This window comes from Polyergus mexicanus, unplaced genomic scaffold (assembly GCF_030449975.1).
Source record: "Polyergus mexicanus isolate NDT 795.1 unplaced genomic scaffold, iyPolMexi1.0 SCAF_12, whole genome shotgun sequence".
NCBI classification, from domain to species: domain Eukaryota; kingdom Metazoa; phylum Arthropoda; class Insecta; order Hymenoptera; family Formicidae; genus Polyergus; species Polyergus mexicanus.
In genome coordinates this window covers 2,335,157-2,354,747 of record NW_027223332.1, presented here as the reverse complement: position 1 = coordinate 2,354,747, position 19,591 = coordinate 2,335,157, and the positions used below count along the sequence as shown (strand labels likewise).

Below are 19,591 nucleotides of genomic sequence, written 5' to 3'. Positions count from 1 at the left end.
GAATCATACATAGATTGTACTTCTAAACTTATAAGACTTCTTCTTGCTTTCATAAATATCTATCCGTCCGTGAAAATAGTTTGTTGAATCTATAACTGGTTTCATTTCTTTTGTACTTATACGTTAATAAGGAAGTTCGATAGAATAATGATTGTTAGGTTATAATTCATATGTTAACAAAATCTTTAAATAAAATCTCGACTTCTCAATTTTAAATTTCTGATTATGATCTTCTATAATCATTGAAATAAATTAAAACAAATTTATTAAAAAAAAATATATATATATATATTCAGAGAAGTGAGATACAACGTACCTTATTTTGAATTTTTTATGTCACGTAAAACTGTTTTTTTATGTATCACACTATTACGATATTAAAATGTATGCCACATTTCAAACATAAAAAATAGGCGATCCTAAATTAGGGATATTAGGAATTAATTAAAATTTACTGCTAACACATTAGATGCCAACGCTTTTTTACAACAGGAAAACGAAGCATAAAAAATATATTTAGAGCATCTCTATCTTAATCACTCTTTAGTGAGCTTATATATCTTATTTCCTATAAGAATGTACGTTTCGAACGAAGAGTTAAAGATCTTTATATTGTTTGTAGTGGAATAAGAAGCATAATATTATCTAGAGTAATATGAATGAAAGTATCACTTTCCTATTTCTGATTGTCTCACCGCACAGTTATTTTCCTAAAATATTTTGTACTCTATTCTTAGAAAGAAGATATTTCGTATATATATAAAAATTTTTGTACATATATAAATATATACATATATATACGAACATATGTACATTACGCACATGTTATTTTGCGAGTGATATTGCCTTAGTGCATTTCTCATGTAAGCTTCAATGCCTAATTCTCGATTGATGCATCAATAGATAATCAAAGCTAATTACATTTGAAAAAAGGCTATTATATATCTATTGTATATCTGATGTAAATGTTAAGAGAAAAAAAATAACTTGTAAAATGTTCACGTTAATTATAATCACTAATCTTTGATGCCAAGTACTCTATTTCATCAAATTGTCCAAAGAAACGAGAACCAAGTATCAAAATTCATTTGATAAAAATTACTTCGTCATCAATTTCAATCATATTCATGTATATCTTATATCCGCATATTATTTTTTTTTAAATATGTATATCCAAGCCATCGGAAATATGTTTAATTCGACGAATTTAATTAAAAATTTTATGTATGGTAGATAAGATTGATAGATGTACCTATAAAATGATATGTAAAGGAATACACATCAAAATCTTATTTTGAAATATATGAATCTCGCAAATTCTACAATAGTATACTCAATAACAAATGTACTTGTAACCATTCATTTCTATTTTCGTTTCGATATACTACTACAGTCGATACATGAATATTTATTTGAGCGAAAATGTGTTGTGTAATTTTGCGTTCAATGTATTTACGTCTATGTGAATAAAATTGAAAATAATATATATATATATATATGCAACATTAAATCAAATTTCACATTCCATCTATGTAATTAATAAAATATTCATTCCTATAGACCTTCGATCTATTCATTTTCACATAATTTGTCTACAATATAGATGTTATTCCTTTAATAATTCCTTTCTATTTTTATATAATCTTAATAATAATTAATTTAATTACATATAAATTTTATAAATCGAATATTTATAAAGGATAACTCTCTAATATATGTACACATATATATATTAACTTTGTACATATAAAAGATATTTGTCAAACAATATATTTATTAAAAACTTATTTTTGTAAAGTCTGAGATTTATATATGTAAAAGTATTTGTATATATCTATATATACATATATCCGCGATTCGACTATTTTATTACGTGTTTTCAATCCGAATCATATTTAGATCGTCGAAAAGTCGGACGATACAGCATTGGACAAAATATATTTATTTTTAAATATTTTTATAAAAATAATTGTTGCCAAGAAAGAGAGAGAGAGAGAATTAATTTATTATTAATTGTATCAAATTATTTCTCGATATTTGTCGTGATCGCATTTAGACGAGAAATTTGAATACTAAGATGGCAAAACATCACGCGCAGCTAATAAAACATTAATAAATTCATAATATTTCTTCGCAATTTTGATCCACAATTATATGGATCTAGCACGTACATGTACCAATCGGCTGTTTTACCATGGCACCGAAAAGTGAATCTGGTCATGTAGTCTCGCTGACTTTAAAATGAATTTAGTTGACGCTACTGTAGAGCTACAAAAGCGCCTTATGAAAAACGATGGCGTGACCCTTCTCAGGTTTCTCATTGCTTATAGCTTATACATATACGATTCACTTTTGTACAAGTTTATGAACGACTGATATTTTTGGCGGTATTTGATATTTAACCTAACGAAGTAGTGTGTGTATATAAATTGTCCAAAAGAAATTCAAAAAGAACACTGAAGAATTTAACAAAGATGATCATACCGATTAAAAAGTAAATCTTTTTTTGACGTATTTTTACCAATTATATATCTTAAAACGGATTATTTATCATAAGATATGGACAACTTTCATTATAACATATAAAAGTCTATTTTCGCTATTTTTTTAGAAATGGAGTTATAGAAGATTGGGCTATCGTAGATTTGCAAGGTGATTTAAAATTTGAAAGAACCGAAAATTCAAATGATCAACTAATTGGCGACCTTCATTTTACGAAAGCTGGAATACCTATTTTGATTATCGGAATTCATGTGCTACATGGGAAGGAAATAACACTTGAAAAACCTTTAGTTGTATTAGAAAGGCATCGTGACAATGTAAGAGAAATCGGAGAGGAAGATCAAACAGTAAAGACGGAATACACTGTAAAGGCTATTGTAAAGAAGAAACTTCTATTTAAATCAAGACCAAAATCTATAGTAACTAATATTCCGAAACCATGTTAACATATACATTTGTATCACTTATGAATTTAACTGTATAATGCTTAAGAAACATTTTAATTTCTTATTGATTTAACAAAAGTAATTTTATTAGTCCAATTATGTTAATACTTAATAATACAAGGTTAAAATATAATACTAAATTTAGTATTAAGCTTAATATATTTTATTAATCTTTCATTTCACCCTCTTCATCCGATTCCTCTACCCCTCTTATATACATGATATTGTTACACCTAATTAAAATTTCTCCGAGATTCCCCGTGCAGTTGCCATCAATGTGTTCCTCGGTATTAGCCAGCTGTAAATTCATATAACCGTCCACAGAAACTAGATAACCTTTGTATTCGTGGCCCCATTTTAATTTTACCATGACTGGTTTCCCAGTCAAACCATTGAGGAATGGTTTAGGATTTATTGGCATTGTCGCAGCCATGGTAGATTCTGTAATATAAATTTTTTAAAAACATGTGGCACGTAACAAATTAGCGTTTGCAATCTGCATTCAATATATTTATAATCAAACCATATATATATATATATATATATATATATATATATATATATATATATATATATACACACACACACACACACACACACACACACACACACACACACACACACACACACACGTACAGACTTTAATATATATTAGATATTATTAATTAAAACATATATTTACAATATAATAATATCTATTGAGAATATATCTTGGTGGCTATGATAAATTATCAGCAATTATCAGTTAAAATACATTTACGCGAATAATAAATAATATATCCCTTTTTCGAAAGTCAATTTTTAAAATTAAGTTATAAAAATATATTAATATAGATATTGTATATTAAAATATATATTAAATATAAAGCATATGTTATTTCTTATGAATATGAAATATATACATATATATGTACTTACTTCTTAAATAGAATATAAATAAAAAATTTGTTCAAATACAATTTCAGGCTAACTATAACCTCGATTACTATACACACGCTTCTGAAGAATATATCTGCACTTTGCAATCTGCAATTCTACAGCGCTCTGCCGGCTCAGTCAGCAGAGAAAAGCTCTATCCCTCTCTTCGGAAATTCGTTTGCGTAGGTTGGTACACCATACAAGTTACCATCTGCAAAAAAATAAAAATTGACAAGTTTATCTAGTTCTGGAAGTTCTGCAGTAAGAAAAAATAGAATAATATCACGCAATTGGCTATGAACTAGATAACTTTTGAGAAATCCCTAAAATATTTCTATTTCATAGAATATTTCATAGAGCCAATCGTGAGACATTGTATCTATGTGCGTTTTTGTTGGAAAGTTGCCTTTATATCGCTAAATTTGTAGATATTTTCAATCATATGTCATACGCCATGGAAAATTATTTATATGTACTTTGTTAAATCAAAACAATTATCTAAATAACTTTACTGATTCTAAATTTATTATATCGAAACGATTGTTTTTGTGTAGCGTGGCAATAATGAATATTCTACCAAAGAAAAGGTATGAGTTATCTTTGTTAAATGTATTTTTGTATATATCTTGCATATATTCTAATTAAAATTTATTCAGGTGGCATGTCCGAACGAAAGAGAATATCGCTCGTGTACGTCGAGATGAAGCAAAAGCTGCTGAAGAAGAAAAAATTAAACAAAAGCGGATTCAAAAAGCTGTATGTCTATAATAAATTATATAAAATATTGATTATTTTTTGTTATACTATTTAAAAATATTGTTTATTGATTCACTTCCTTCTCAAAATTATCTCTTATTATTGTTATGGTTATGTAATTTTTTGGTTTTTTTTTTATTAGGAAACCGAAGCGAGAATAAATTTATTAAGACATCATACAAGATCCAAGTACGATGGTCGTGAAAAAATTGACAATTCGAATGAAAAATTAGAACATGTTAACTTCTTTGCTGAGCTTGAAGATGGAAAGATTGATTACAACAAACCTAATATAGAACATGAGAGAGAAAAAAAGGAAGACAAGGAAAAATATGAAAAGCAAATCGGATATCTGACATATCTAGGGCAAGATACTAATGAAGCAACTGGAAAGAAAAATTGGTATGAGGAATTGCCAAAGAGATTAACAGATACAGAAAAGAATGTGGAAGTAGAAATTAAGAAAAAAGCTTTGAACGATCCAATAATTGATATAAAAAAATATTTGAATGTTATGCGCTCTAAATCTGTTGAAGACCACCTAAAAATAAAAATAAAGGATACTAAGAGAAAATATTCTAATTCTGATAATTCTCATTCCGATCAGGAAACTCATAGTACATGTAAGAAACATAAGCACAAAAGAAATAAACATGAGAAAAAAAAGTACAAGCATATAATGGAAAAAGAAACCAAAAGTCAAAGTAGTATAGATATAAAAAAATTAAGAACAGAGAGGATGCTTAGAGAGCAGAGCGAGAAGTTAAGAACTGAAGCACTCTTGGCCAAAGTAAGAGGTGAACCAATACCTATTATAGCACCAGAAACTCCTAAACCTGCCATAAAACAGAAATACAATTCGCAATTCTTTCCTGAAATTGCTAGACAAAATGCAGAAAGAACACCCAAATACACAAATGCTAAATAAAGTGAACAAATTTTTAAACAAGCTACTTTCATTTCCGGGAAATCCTTAAAATATAATTATTATAAGTCTAAATGTAAAACATAATATATATGGAATTATATGTATTATATATATATATATATATATAAGATTTATGTATTGTATATACACTGTACATATCGTAATGAATGATTAATAAAGTATATATAGTTAAAATTTTGTAGGAAACTCTAAATGCAAAATTATTATAAGACCTTGTAGTTTATTATACATTATTTTTTATACTGTATTTTTTTTAAATATAATTTTCTATTTTTTATATTACAAAAATAAATAAATGTATTATTTTATTTTATATATTTTTTGCAAGAAGAGTTTGATCTAGTGAATATTTCCAAAATTTCCATAAATATTGCCAATCCTCAGGTGAACAATAATTTTGATTTTGGTACCAACAGATAAATGTATTAATAGCGTCAAAAGCATTCTTTGCTGTAAGATCATTCTCTGAACTGTCATCTAAATACTCTTTATTTTCTATTTCTATTTCTATTTCTTCATTTCCTTCATGGTCGATGTTATTTTCGTAGTTTTCAGGCAAGATCACTTGATTTAATATTTCCCAGTCCTCTTGCTTTTCATGGTCATTGGTCAATTCTCGACACAAGTCATCGCTTGCATCTTGAACAGTAGAATCTTTTTCCCCATCGGTGTCTTTCTCTTCACGAACTGATAAAATAATGTCATGTCTTTCTTTAAATTTATTCAAAAATCCTGTAGAAGCTTTGAAAGTCTCTGGACCATTAAGTATTTTATTTAATTCTAATGCCTTCTTTCGCAACATTGGTCCTGTGACACGAATCCCCATGTTTTTTTCCTGGAGGTACCATTCATATAACATTTGATCAAGACGACTATTTTCAACACCTGTGCATCTTTTTTTGGACGTTTTTCCTTGACACATAATAAGTGAACTTCTTTGTTTCAACAAATTTTCTTTCGATTTCTTTATGTTTGCTATTGCCGACGTAGATACTTTATACTCCTGTGCTAGAATCACACCTTTCTCTCCTTTATCAAGACGTTCTAAAATTTTAACACGATCGTCAATGCTGAGACGTGTTTGCTTAATATGTTCCTGAAAAAAAAAATATATACAAGTGTCAGCAAAATCATTGTCAATAATTTTAATGCAATCTATATTAATGTACCTTCTTTGTTGTCATTGATTTTTTATTGTTTATACAATTGAAATTCGATATTTTTTTTATCGGAACCAATTCCTCTTAATAAATTTCTCTTAAATCTCCCCAACCTGTAACCTCAGTAAACTTAATTTCTGTTCCTGCGTTGCTCTCTCTCTACTTCACATGAAAATATCAATGTACGCATGATCAAACAAGAAAGCGAGTAAAAGAAGTGTAATAACATGATGTAGCCAATCAGATTCGCTAACTTATCTTTTTATTTTTATATTCGCCTAAATAAATTAGTCTGCATATTTTTCCAGTTATTTTCTTATCTGTTATCGGAGAATATATAGAGAATCTGCTTAATCGCGAGGAAAAAAATATATGAAAACTATTATAAACAAGCAGTTTGATTGTATATACGTATATATCATACACATATGATAATGTGTGTGTTGCACGTGTGCGTGCAAAAATTTGATATTTATGTCATTTTTTTTTTACCTCTCACATCTTAAAATGGTCTCTACTTAAGTAAATTCCTCCTGTGAGTTTGTATTTTTTTATACAATGCTTTATTTACGGCAATCTTTCCTTATTACTTTGTAATACAAATGTATTTGGAAATCTCGAACCAGACGCTCGTATGCGCGAGGTTCTTCGCGAGATACGATTTCGAATTCGAATATATTTTCGAACGTGTATTTTCTATTCTTTTTACAAATATGTCATCGTAGGAAAAATTTGATTTATCGGTATGTCGATCCCGACTTGAATTACTGTTCGCAATATTACTAGTCTTACTGTTATAACTGCTCGCAGAGATAACCTCATTATTCTATATTGATGTACACATTTTAATTTATCATTTTGTGATAGAGATATTCATAATCATCGAATATTAAAATAAATCTACTTACATATTTCGTGATACATGTTTCTATAACAGCGTATTTTTTTGTTATTCCAAATATAGATGTATTACATGAATTATATGATTAAAATATAAAATTGTAGATTGATTTTTGTGTGTGTTGGGGAATAGAATCGTGTATTATAGCAAATAATTTTGTATATCTGTATATATCAATTCATATATATTGAAATTTGTATTGCAAGCTGCATTAAAAGTTAATTGTGCAAATATTCTGAATCTTAAACGATACGTTATAATGCTTAGTTAGATCACTCTACAATCCTTATCAGCAATGAATGAAGAGACAAATCTAGACGTATCCTATTTGAGTTGTGATATAAATGGCACAAAATATATTTATAAAATTGCACCGTATCCAATGGACATGATAAAAGATACATTTAATGAAGAGCAAAATACTGATGATATTATAAAGGAAACTAAGCTGGAAAATGAACAAGAGTCAATTTCTTTAGTTTATTTGAATGGGCAAGTGTATGCGTTTCAAAATGGAGTGCTTCAAGAATTGGACACAAATCAGATTATAGAACAGACAGATTTTCAGGAAAAAGCGCTCTTAGTATCAAAGGATGTGGAAAATTGTGAGAACGAATATATCACTAATGGAAATATAATAGTTAAAAATGAACATTCTGAAGAACAATATGAAGTTACTGCAGAAGAACCAAGGAAAGATTTTGTTATAGAGGATGATAATATTAATCTTGATGATTTTGTAGAAATTGTAACTGCTTTTAAATGCAAGATATGTGCTTATATAACTCAAAATAAAATTCAATTATTAAGCCATATTCAAAAAATGCATCTAAATTCTACTATAGATATTGAGGTAAATAATCTGAATTTAAATATTATAATTCATAATTTTAATAAACATGATAAATCTATAATGTAATATCAAATGGTTAATTTTTATATGTATGCAGTCAAAAGAAGAATCTAAAAATATGAGTGAAGTAAGAATAGTTTATATGTGTGCAGAATGTTCCAATTGCTTCCCTTCTTTTGAGGACTGTAGAGAGCATATGATTAATGTAATCATCTTAAACTGAATTTTTTTAAATGTAGCTTATTTTTATTTCTAGACAGTATGATAAAATATACTCTTTCTTAGGATCATCAATTAACAGACATTGGAAGCGATGAAGCAGGGAAAGAAAATTTAACTGATCTGACAAATCCCGATTTAATGACCGAACATGTAGATCAACCTATCGAAAATAGTAAAGTAGAACATCCAGTAAAAATCCCCAAAACATTAAGTTTAGAATATATGCGTAACAAGAAAATGATAGAATTAACGGAAAGAAATGTTAAGTATGTTATTTTATTATAAGAGATATGTTCGATAGAGATATGTTCTTTTATTTATATTTTACTTTTGTAATCTTTACAAGGTGTTCGTATCAGAGTTGTCCATACAAATTCGCTTCAGAAGAAATTATGCAGCAACATATTCTATGTCACACAGAATCTGAAACTATGACAAAATTCAAATGCAGTGTATGTCGAGATGTAAAATTTACAAAGTGGCGTCAATGTAGTTTACATTTGTGGAAAAAGCATCAAATTGGTTTGTAAAATACTGTTATATACAAATTAAAGCAATGTATAAGTAGTGTTAAAAGAATTTATATTCACAAAATTATTTTCACTTAGATATAGGTCTGTTCACTTGCAAAATATGTGAAGCTTACAAAAGCGCTACCATGGTAAAACTTTTAACACACATGAGAGTGCACAGTGATACTCGTGATTATGAATGTTCTGATTGTGGGAAATGTTTTAAGCAAGCTAGTCAATTGCGCAATCATCGTGTAATGCATTTAGATCGCAAAACCCTAGAAGTAACCCGATGGTATACCTCAAAGAAATGCGACGTGTGTGGTAAAATTTATGCAAACTCAAAATGTTTAAAGAATCACATTCAAGCCGTGCACTCGAAACTACGTCCATATGTTTGTAATGTTTGCGGCCACTCTAGCGCCAGGAAAGCGATGTTGCAAATGCATTTACGTCAACACACGGGAGATAAACCTTTCAGATGCGAGATTTGTGAATACAAGACTGGAGACCATAACTCTTTAAGACGGCATATTATGCAACATACGGGTAAGTATACTAAAAATATGTTTTAATTATATGATTTTTACTTATGAAAGAGCGATTTGATTTTTTTACCACAGGATTTCGACCATATAAATGTCCACATTGTTCATATACTGCAATACAAAGTAGTAGTTATAAAAATCATTTAAAATCAAGGCATCCTCTACTGTCTGGCTTATTTACGTGCGACCTGTGTCTTTTTAAAACAGTGAAAAATGAAAGCTATATTCAACATGTAAGAGATCATGAAAAGGGTTTAATAAAATCTAATGTGCAGAAAAAAGGTAATACTAAAAATCTGTTAAACTGCATGCATATACTCTCTTCATAATTTAGTGGATTTTCATTACTTTACAGACAGCGAGAATGTAGAAGTCTTTCCTGGTAACATTGCAGCAGCACAATTAGTTTATAGCTGTCTGGGTGCCTTTTCGAAAGATGGAGATACATTAGAAGCTAATTTGATGTCTTCCTCAACATCTGCTGATGGTACTTCACAAACAATCACAATACAAATACCATCAAAACATCTCGAGGGTTCATTATCAACAAGAGAAAGTTTAAACAAAACTGATTCTACAATTGAGCAAGAGGATGATGAGACAATGCACTGCTTTTTAAAAATTCCTAGAGAAGAGGAAGAAAGCATAGACACTGGTGGTATAACAATACCCGCAGAACCTGAGGAAAGAAGTGTAAGAAGCATTGATATTGAAAACACCAGCATGACAACCAGTGATATTGAAGAAACAAATGTGATCGCTATTGATATTGATGCATGAAATTATACAAATAATAATTAATTGATAATTAATGTCAAATTAATAAAATGATCTCCATATCCATTATTATTCTCTTGCTAGTGTCAAAGATTTTAATTATTTTTTATAATATACCATTCTTTTGTTTTTTCTGTAGTAAACATTACCGATATTGCATTTAAAATAAAATCAAAAATAAAGATCGAATAACTTAGCAATAATTCTCTTCGTAAATTATATACATAAAATCTTGAATAAGTTCTCCTTTTCACAATTTTAAAGCATATATATTATAAAATGTGCTTTTATTCTTGCAGATATATTTATTAATAATTAAAATTATGGAAATATTCTACATAAAAAATGTAATAGTCTAAATGTAAAGTAATAGTTTGAAAGATACAAAATGTAAATTACATTATCCTTCCGAGTATTACATTTTACAATAGAATTATAAAATATTTTTGAATGAACAAAAATGTGTAACAAGATTTTGATTCTGATAAAACCAAATAAAAACAACTGATATAACTGAAATGTAAATTTGAGAGATTTTTTTTCTTCATTCTTCTTTTAAATTATACTCTGGCCAATTCACCGTAATAAGCTGTACATGCTGTAAACCTGCCATTGAGCATATTTTGCTGAAGTTCCACCTTACCATACTTTTCAGCTAATTTGATAATCTGTAATTTTATTTATATTTGACAAATATGCAATGAAAAAGGATATTTCTTTTTTTCATACGCAAGTATTAGCTATAGGTTTGTTTGCATTGCTTGAAATTCCTAAAAATTTTTGCACTTGAAACGAGATAAATATATATTTGGATGTTGAAGAGAATGAAAGCGAAGATGCTGAGTGCAAAAAGTTCAAGCAATGTGAACAAACCTTGATATAGTTGCAAATAAATTATTAATTATATTATATTAAGTCAAAATTGTTTACCTGTAGAGGATCTGAATTTCTGGGTAGGTAATAGGCCACATGTTGTGTAATTTCCTTTGCTGCTTTAAATACACTTTCCCCACCAACAGGAGACATGATATTTTCAAGATTGAACACTTTCCTTTTTATATAATCGGGACCGCCCCATGGTGGACTTAAAAATACAACATCCGCAACCAATTGTGGTGCTAACTGCAGGAAATCTCCAATAATAAATTCTATTCTATCGTCTACACCATAAATTCCTGCATTATGTCGAGCAATCTTAATTTTATTGGGATCGATGTCTATTGCAATCACTGTAAAACATAATTCATAAATGTTTTTGTTTATAAATTTTTATGTAATAGACATACCTCTTTCACATGTAAATGCAAATTGAATAGAATTGCTGCCTGCACCACAAAATGCATCAATAATTGTATCACATCTACATCTTTCTGCTATGTTCTTCGCTATTTCTTCTGGCGTTACAGAAAACCAACTTTCTGCAAGAAATATATAATATTACTATCACTTCATATATACAAAAGATATTTATAATTTTTAAGAAATATATGAAGTACCTACCACGATCTAATTTAATTCCATCTTCATATCTGCTGAAGAGGCCAAAACGTTTGATATAATATTTCCATAGCTTATAGTCATTAGCTATTTCCTTTGGGAGGATTTTATTCAATCTTTTAACCTGCTTCTTCTTCTTTTTCTTTTGCATCTTTTTTATATTATCTTCATCGTCAGAACTTGATGTGAATGTAGCTTGTGCTTTTGTATAGGAACCTTTGTCATTAGACTGTACATCGATTTCTGCAGGTATCGACGATAAATCACAGGATAAATACTTGTTAGTCTATAATCAGGAATAAGTCGTTACTAACCTCTAAATCAGCATGGGCATGTTTATATGACTGCGTTCAGAAACATCACTCGTGTGCGTACGAGCGTCGTTCTATCTTTGTTCATTCCAGTCCAGTAAATAACAAAGATATAATGACGCTCGTGTGCGCATACGTATATGTATGTGATAATTTCTAACAAATATTAGAGATATATAATTGGAAAACACTGACATTTTCAGCTATGCGATATAAATATTTAAATGATTAACCTATATATAATGTAATATTAATTTTATAATTTATTATATCAATATTTCGTATATACGTAGATCGAGCATTTGTCTTTATTTAAGGAGTGGGGGTAATGATGCACGTAGAAAAGGACATACTCTGTTTCGTGCTCCTTGCGTTCTCTCTCGCTCACACAGAGCATAGCGTGGCATAACACCCTCTTTCGTCATGCTACATGCGAGCGAGAGAGAACGCAAGGGGCACGAAACAGACCATGTCCTTTTCTACGTGCACCTCGGCTCCCACTCCTCAACACTGGGTCTAGATATACTATGTCTATGGTGATAATAATCGAAATACACATTTCACATAGCATTTCATAGAAATATACATCGCACACACATATATACGAAATATTGATATAATAAATTATAAAATTAATATTGCATTATACAATATATAAGTTAATCATTTAAATATTTATATCGCATAGCTGAAAATGTCAGCGTTTTCCAATTATGTATCTCTAATATTTGTTAGAAATTATGTTCTTTTGCTCTCTATCATGACTAGATATTTAACAATAAGATACATTTGCACAAACTATAGATACACAACTATAGATACATTAAAAAAATAAACAATAGCTACAACTTATATGACATATAAAAGTATAAAATTTTACCTTATCTGTATGTTTGGTAATTATTTCTGCATTATCAAACATGGTTTTGTGCGTAGTTTTCAATCGTTTAAGTTCCGCCATTAATTGAAAACTTTGCCGCCTAATATTACGTTTCCGGTAAACAACTTCGCCTTGCAATTTTCTTTGGCTGTCATCATATTCTCTTAAGCCATAGCCCATTAATGAGAAAGCTTTTTTTACAGTTTCTAAACCATCTTCATTCTCATTACAGTTATCCTCGTGACTAAATGACAGAGAAAAAATATAAATAATAGAAATAATATAAATTAGAGTAGAATAAAAAAAGAGGAAAATAAAGAATAAAGATTTATTGTATTTTGCAAGAAAACTATTATTACTACTGCTGCTATATAACTCTTGCTTTATTATTATTAAATACATACCTTTGTTGAGTTTCTTCGTGAAATTCATCTCCATCAGAAGATTTTTGTTGATGATTATTATTGAAATTATTATTGGAAGCTATAGTTTCTGTTTTGGTTTCTGTAATTACTGAAACTTGGGCATGAGTAGTCTGTTGCTGTCCTTCATATGGTTTTTCTTCCTCGACAGTATCAATAGACTCATTCTCTTCTACCTTTATTGTTAGATTTCTCATAAGCATACCCACTGAATCTATAATTAGCCTCTTCGTCCTCGATTTATTAGATTTTGAATACAATGCATTATTCTTTTTTGTGTTTCTATTTCCAGATGAATTAACTTTACTTGATGTAGTTTTGTCAATTTGTACAGCGTCTGTGCTCTCGTCTTTTCGGTTTTCATGGATATCAGTCCCTGAAACTTCCTTGCTACTTATACTTTCTTGTTGCTGGAAGGTTACATTATTTTGTGGAAGTGCAATTGAATTTGCAATTGGTTCATTTAACTTGTTGAAATATAATTGATCACAATCTACATTGTGCTTCTTTTTATAATTAGCTATAAATAATTCATACTGTCTTTGATATTGCATCTGAAAATTCTCTTTCCACAGATGTTGCCAATATTTATCATTATCTTCTACTGAAAGTTCGTTTTCTTGATCGGAACAGCTACTGGTCATACTACTTTCAATGGAACTTGTAACAGAAGTAATGAGACTAGACGAATGAACAGAATTGGAATCGCAACTAGAACTAGTTAGCGTCATTTTGGTAACATTTGTCATGGAATCAGAAGTAGCATTTGTTTTCGCTATCGAGCCATTAATAGAGTCACATCTCGTTAATAATCTCTCGTCTTCTGCATTAGATTGTTGATTATAATTTTCTTCTATACTAAACGGGCTTAAAGGATTCCAGCCATCAGCATCTTCTGGTGATATCTCAAAATTAATAATTTTCTTCCTATTTTCATCCGCATCTTTGTCATTAACCTCTTGCCTGCCCATTTGTTCAAATGAGAAACTAATATTCGAGGAAGATATTGCCGCGACTTTTAACTCGCCGTCGTTCGAATTATTTTTATTGAAAATTCCTGCAAAGTTAGAATGTAGAAGTTCGCAGTTTTTGTGCGCTTGGTTCGGGAAACATGTATTTTGCTCAAAATATTTTTCTATGGCTACTTCATTAATCTCAGCATTCTGTAACTTTTCATCTTCTGGTATATGCACATTATTCTGAAAATAATCAGGATTGATATAATCTGCATATTTTTCAATCCAAGATGCCCAGATTAACTGCTCTCCATTTTTAGCCCAAAACTTGTCCCATGCTATATCCATTACGCTCTTATTACTTCCATAATATGCAGAATAAGGATAGCTATAAGAGTCACGATTATATTGTATAAAAGAGATGAGATCTTTGTTGTGTACTTCTCCATTTGACATAGTGATATTATCTGATAAACTTTGTGTCATTGATTCCTTGTCATCTAAACATATAAAATCATCAATATAATATATTTTTAACTAGATATATTACAGAATTTAAACAATTTTTTAAGGTTTCAAGATTTTTTAGTGGAATTACCTGATATATGTTTATATTCAGTTAGCATATCTACATTTTCATAATTGTTTTCAATTTCAGTCTCTGCAGTTTGGAAAGTCTTTCCATAAGATGCCACAAGATTCTGTATACTTTTCGCTTCATGCTGATCGTGATATTCAGAGAGGTCTGCACCAGAATCCGACTGATGTAGACCCAGTTTTTGGGTCAAGGAATGTGCAGTGGGCCAATGAGCCGAGTCGCGTACAGAATCATGTTCATCTGTAGAGTAATTGTTATCTGTGTGAGATGCACTGCAATAACAGCTTACTGGTTCTTCCTATATCAAATAATTGACAATTAATATAAAGATATTAGCTGTCCTGCTTATTATACTTTGTATATATATTAATATAAAGGATAAGCTCTATCATACATCATGTTTTTCTATGGATTGTGTCTCAATCGTAGATTCTTTGTAAAGATCCAACATCTCTCCCACATAATCTCCATCAATATCTTCCCCTTCACTGGCATCTTCTGAAGCTAAGACTGTATAAACTTCAGGGCTCCTAAAAAGAACAATGAGATAGAAGAATCAATGATAATATAAATGTAATTGTAATTATTTATAGCAAATTTTAATATCAAAATTTATAAACACAAAAGATGTCCAAAGTTCTAATGTATTTTTTTACAATTAAATTTAGATTTCAATATTAGCTCTTTCTTTGCTATTATGACTTTATATCACAGGAAATCTTTTCTTTATTCTATTAAGAAATAACGAAATATTTTTGTTTTGTTTATAAAGCTTAATTTAAATATATATATATATATATATATAATCTACAATTTGTAATAAAAATTCACACAAGAGAGAAATTTATCTATAGCTTCATATGCTGTATACCTAATATATATTTACATTCTAAAATGTATTTTATATATGCATATATTTTACTTCTTCAATTATTTTCTATACATTTAGAATACAAAAATTATTAATAGAATTCTATCCTACATTTTATTTTAAAATAAGCTTAAAAGTTACAAATCAGTCAACATAAAAACATCTTTCCTAAATAGAGATAGTTTCAAACTCTTCTTTCTATCCATAACGCCAACTACGTAATACATAGTATTACAATTCGACAAGATTTTGTAAAATTTATTCATGAACAATGAAAGATGAAATACTTCACATTTTGAGAAAGTTATTTTCTGAATTCTGTAAAATTTTGGCAAATTATAGCACGACCATGTCCCATGTGATTATCATTAGAAACATTGAAACAAAGAGAAGTTTGATAGCACTACTATCTTATTGATTTCTGAATTTTAATTATTCATAAAACGATATGACAGAAAAGCATTCCAAAAATTGACCGTGAAATCTTACTTATTCGCGATGGAGGAGAGTGGATGTCAAGGTTAAATCATGCTTCATATCACTGATCAATAAGCGCGGGTTAATACTTCACAGCGTTTCGCATGTCTAATTACGTTGGGTGCGTCGAATATTTTGTTTAAAAAAAAAAAAAAAAGGAAATAAAACAATAAATCGCCGAGGAAAAGATTGGATATGATTGACTAGAGGCAAACATACCGAATAAATACTCTACTGCAAAGACAGTAAATGTAATCATCGGGATCAGAGGACTCCTGATCCGCGATGTAGATTTCGGCTAAGGGCTCCCAAAAGTTATCGCACATCCCGAAGACGGGGATCCTCTCAATCTACCACGTTATCGTGTCAATCGTCACAAATGCGACATGCCTCATGCCCGAATTTTCACGACCACCGTCGCGCGAAAACAATCCACCAATTTCTTTGACGATACAGCATCGCGAGTCGCGAGGTTGATTAATCTCTAGCAGGCCTGTCTGACTTAAGGCCTATTCATACGTATGTTACCTTTGTAGTTATGTACATACAAGAAAAATCTACCGATCAATGAATGCAGTATCCTTTAAATTAGATATACGATTAATCGATTTCTCTCAATATGCATTATGTGATCGTGCAAGAGTTTAGACCTTTAATATTTTACTTCTCGTAAAAGAAATGTATCGTACGTGATTGGTTGTTAGCGCGGTTATAACTGATGTCTGGATAAACCTTTAGCTTTGCGCAATATTTTGTATTACAACCATGCCAATTATATCGCAATATTATCGACGATAGGTTATATCAAAAAGTTCTCCCATCAAATCGTGAAATTTTACAAAGGAGGCGGGCTATCTTTAATAAGTATTTTGTCCATGCTTGACTATTATTTTTTTTTTTTTTTATTCCGTAATGTTGGTTACAGAGCGTTCATGTATTTTTATATTCGTTCATTAATTTTTTCAAATTGTCACTTATAAAACTTTTGCTCTTTAATAATTCTTCGAAGAGATATACAACCATAAGAAATTAATCAAATCTAATATTTTTAAATCGATAGAAAATAAATAGAAACTATATCAATTTTTCTATAACTGCATACGGTAAGTTTTTTTGCTCGTGAGAATATTTAATATGTATTCATATAATGATCCGTGCATTAACGGACAATATATTTTAGCGCAAATAATAGAGCGCGATTTTTTAAGTATCGATTTGTGATATGAAAGTAATTTCGATAATATAAGATGAAAATTATCGACGTACACGAAATTTTCATCGGAACCTGGCGCCATCTGAAGCAACCTTTCAATTCCATGTACTAGTCCGTTTCTTTTTCAAGTACACGCCATACGTTTCTCCTCCAGTCTCCTTCTTAAAAATTTACCGAAAGTGTATATTCCTTGCAAAAATAATGTATTTCTTGTTTCGTAAACGTCGAGTAAAGCATCGATGAATGTTACAAGAAGAGAAACACGATTAAGCTTGGATGCGTATGTAATTTTCATTACGTCAACTTTTTCGATACAGCGGGTGGTACTTGCCGACATATATCATCTTGAATTTGAAACTGTCGATTATAGTCGAACGCGCGTTGGCGGTTGCTAGTATTAATCGATTATCAAAAAGGTTAAATAAAGGTAAAATAACGATTATCTTTCGAAATTTTTAATTTCGCCAAATGCTTGAAGCGATATATCCAGTAATCGTAAAATGCATAACATTTATATCTGCTCTTTTTAATAATTAAATGTAAGATATATATATGACATTTAGAAAGATTAAAAAGAAAATATACTACAATATTATCGTTATTATATGTATAAAAACATTTTCACGTAATGAATTTAATTACGTATTTCTTTGTTACAGATAAAAGATATGCTCAATGAAAATTTGTATAGTGACGCCGATTATTTGATCTAGTATCTATATATTGACCCAAAGATGCAACGCACGAGGAAATTTTTTGCGTGGAATATCTGATACCCGACAGGTAACGCTATCTCGCGGGATGCTGCAAAGTCTCGCTCGCGTGAACGGAGCAATGGCGTAGGCGGTGATTCATGCGATAAATTAATTTTTATTACTTCGTGGGTGGCGGCTCTTTCTATTGGTCGCTGATCGGGTACCTCCTACTTCGCACAATGCATCTGGACCCTCTCCAGCTTTATTCTGCGCAACGACGACGGTGATAGAACGGCATACCATTTGTCTCGTCTTAAGACGAAGCAAAACTCAACGAGGGAACCAATCGCGATATTGCCGCGCAGATTGGGAATTGCATGCGGCGGCGACCGCGGCTGGGACGGCTGATACTCATGCAAGGGTGTATTACACAGGTATTTCTCGGCATGAACTGGTGAGTCGCGCATGATTAAATTTATTTATACGATTGACCGTACACAAAATTTACGATCAATCGGAAGCGTTAACGATATTTAACGTGCCTCGGATACAACCGTAAGAGGAATAGGAAGCTTAATACCCATTGCGAAAAGTTGTAGGCTAATGATAGTATATAATTATTGTTATAGTTAATAATTGTGTGTATATGTAAAAATTATATTATAATATTATATTATAATATTATTCAAACGAATATCTCTGAATCAATGAGAAAATCAGAAATATGCATTATTAATTTACATTCACGAGAGTGACAATCAAACTCGTATTCTTTAAAACAATGCATCTGGAAAATAATAAAAAATATACGCTCGAATTATACGCATTTTCCAATGTATATTCAAACTATTGACACGCATTGAAATCACCAAGCAACCCGCGTCTTATATACATTGTTCGTATTTTCTTTCACATGTGGTCTCTTATCAATGACCAGTAATTATGTTATAATTATTATGCAAACCTCCTTCAGATATTTGATCTGATAAGATACACACACATATATATATATATATATATATATATATATATATATAATTTCATACAATAATTTTAAATACATTAATTTGTTAACTTGTATTAGCTTGTGTTAAAACAATATATACACAAAGCAACAAAATTCTGTT

General features: G+C 29.9%; 6 protein-coding genes across 12 annotated transcripts in view; 3 read left to right on the top strand and 3 right to left on the bottom strand.

Annotated features, from left to right (window-relative positions):
* Positions 1 to 2,207: 2,207 nt before the first annotated feature.
* Positions 2,208 to 3,144, top strand: LOC138938107 (chromosome transmission fidelity protein 8 homolog). Its single transcript, XM_070304861.1, has 2 exons — positions 2,208 to 2,494; positions 2,612 to 3,144. Exons 1-2 carry the CDS (start codon positions 2,475 to 2,477, stop codon positions 2,946 to 2,948), a joined length of 357 nt encoding a protein of 118 aa, XP_070160962.1. The 5' UTR covers positions 2,208 to 2,474; the 3' UTR covers positions 2,949 to 3,144.
* On the bottom strand, positions 2,921 to 3,983 carry LOC138938108 (small nuclear ribonucleoprotein F). Its single transcript, XM_070304862.1, has 2 exons — positions 3,867 to 3,983; positions 2,921 to 3,389 (listed from the first exon to the last, which is right to left on the bottom strand). The coding sequence occupies exon 2, from the start codon at positions 3,379 to 3,381 to the stop codon at positions 3,115 to 3,117; it is 267 nt and encodes an 88-aa protein (XP_070160963.1). The 5' UTR covers positions 3,382 to 3,389; positions 3,867 to 3,983; the 3' UTR covers positions 2,921 to 3,114.
* Positions 3,984 to 4,308: 325 nt separating this feature from the next.
* Positions 4,309 to 5,659, top strand: LOC138938044 (leukocyte receptor cluster member 1 homolog). The gene is made up of 3 exons (XM_070304761.1): positions 4,309 to 4,453; positions 4,523 to 4,622; positions 4,765 to 5,659. The coding sequence occupies exons 1-3, from the start codon at positions 4,431 to 4,433 to the stop codon at positions 5,548 to 5,550; spliced, it is 909 nt and encodes a 302-aa protein (XP_070160862.1). The 5' UTR covers positions 4,309 to 4,430; the 3' UTR covers positions 5,551 to 5,659.
* A 126-nt stretch (positions 5,660 to 5,785) lies between these two features.
* LOC138938045 (jerky protein-like) lies at positions 5,786 to 7,077 on the bottom strand. Its single transcript, XM_070304763.1, has 2 exons — positions 6,741 to 7,077; positions 5,786 to 6,667 (listed from the first exon to the last, which is right to left on the bottom strand). Exons 1-2 carry the CDS (start codon positions 6,753 to 6,755, stop codon positions 5,882 to 5,884), a joined length of 801 nt encoding a protein of 266 aa, XP_070160864.1. The 5' UTR covers positions 6,756 to 7,077; the 3' UTR covers positions 5,786 to 5,881.
* Positions 7,069 to 10,836, top strand: LOC138938042 (zinc finger protein 64-like). Of its 6 annotated transcripts, none has more exons than XM_070304759.1 (8): positions 7,069 to 7,142; positions 7,900 to 8,485; positions 8,583 to 8,690; positions 8,771 to 8,973; positions 9,054 to 9,229; positions 9,316 to 9,768; positions 9,843 to 10,049; positions 10,123 to 10,836. In XM_070304759.1, the coding sequence occupies exons 2-8, from the start codon at positions 7,928 to 7,930 to the stop codon at positions 10,545 to 10,547; spliced, it is 2,130 nt and encodes a 709-aa protein (XP_070160860.1). In that variant the 5' UTR covers positions 7,069 to 7,142; positions 7,900 to 7,927; the 3' UTR covers positions 10,548 to 10,836. The 6 variants fall into 6 exon arrangements, with proteins under 6 accessions (XP_070160860.1, XP_070160859.1, XP_070160856.1 ...); XM_070304758.1 differs by lacking the exon at positions 7,069 to 7,142 and adding an exon at positions 7,165 to 7,266 and having other exon boundaries at positions 7,904 to 8,485; XM_070304755.1 differs by lacking the exon at positions 7,069 to 7,142 and adding an exon at positions 7,165 to 7,266.
* The window catches only part of LOC138938041 (trimethylguanosine synthase-like), a 109,784-nt gene continuing 101,004 nt past the window's right edge, over positions 10,812 to 19,591 (bottom strand). The window contains exons 1-9 of one of the 2 annotated variants that reach the window (XM_070304753.1): positions 16,776 to 17,042; positions 15,603 to 15,738; positions 15,209 to 15,506; positions 13,637 to 15,110; positions 13,233 to 13,476; positions 12,045 to 12,327; positions 11,831 to 11,962; positions 11,475 to 11,773; positions 10,812 to 11,212 (exon numbers count right to left, since the gene is read on the bottom strand). In XM_070304753.1, coding sequence (XP_070160854.1) covers positions 11,105 to 11,212; positions 11,475 to 11,773; positions 11,831 to 11,962; positions 12,045 to 12,327; positions 13,233 to 13,476; positions 13,637 to 15,110; positions 15,209 to 15,506; positions 15,603 to 15,738; positions 16,776 to 16,882 — 3,081 coding nt within the window. In that variant the 5' untranslated portion in view covers positions 16,883 to 17,042 and the 3' untranslated portion in view covers positions 10,812 to 11,104. Of the gene's footprint in view, positions 11,213 to 11,474; positions 11,774 to 11,830; positions 11,963 to 12,044; positions 12,328 to 13,232; positions 13,477 to 13,636; positions 15,111 to 15,208; positions 15,507 to 15,602; positions 15,739 to 16,775; positions 17,043 to 19,591 lie in introns of those variants that run through there. The other variant, XM_070304754.1, reaches the window with a different exon arrangement.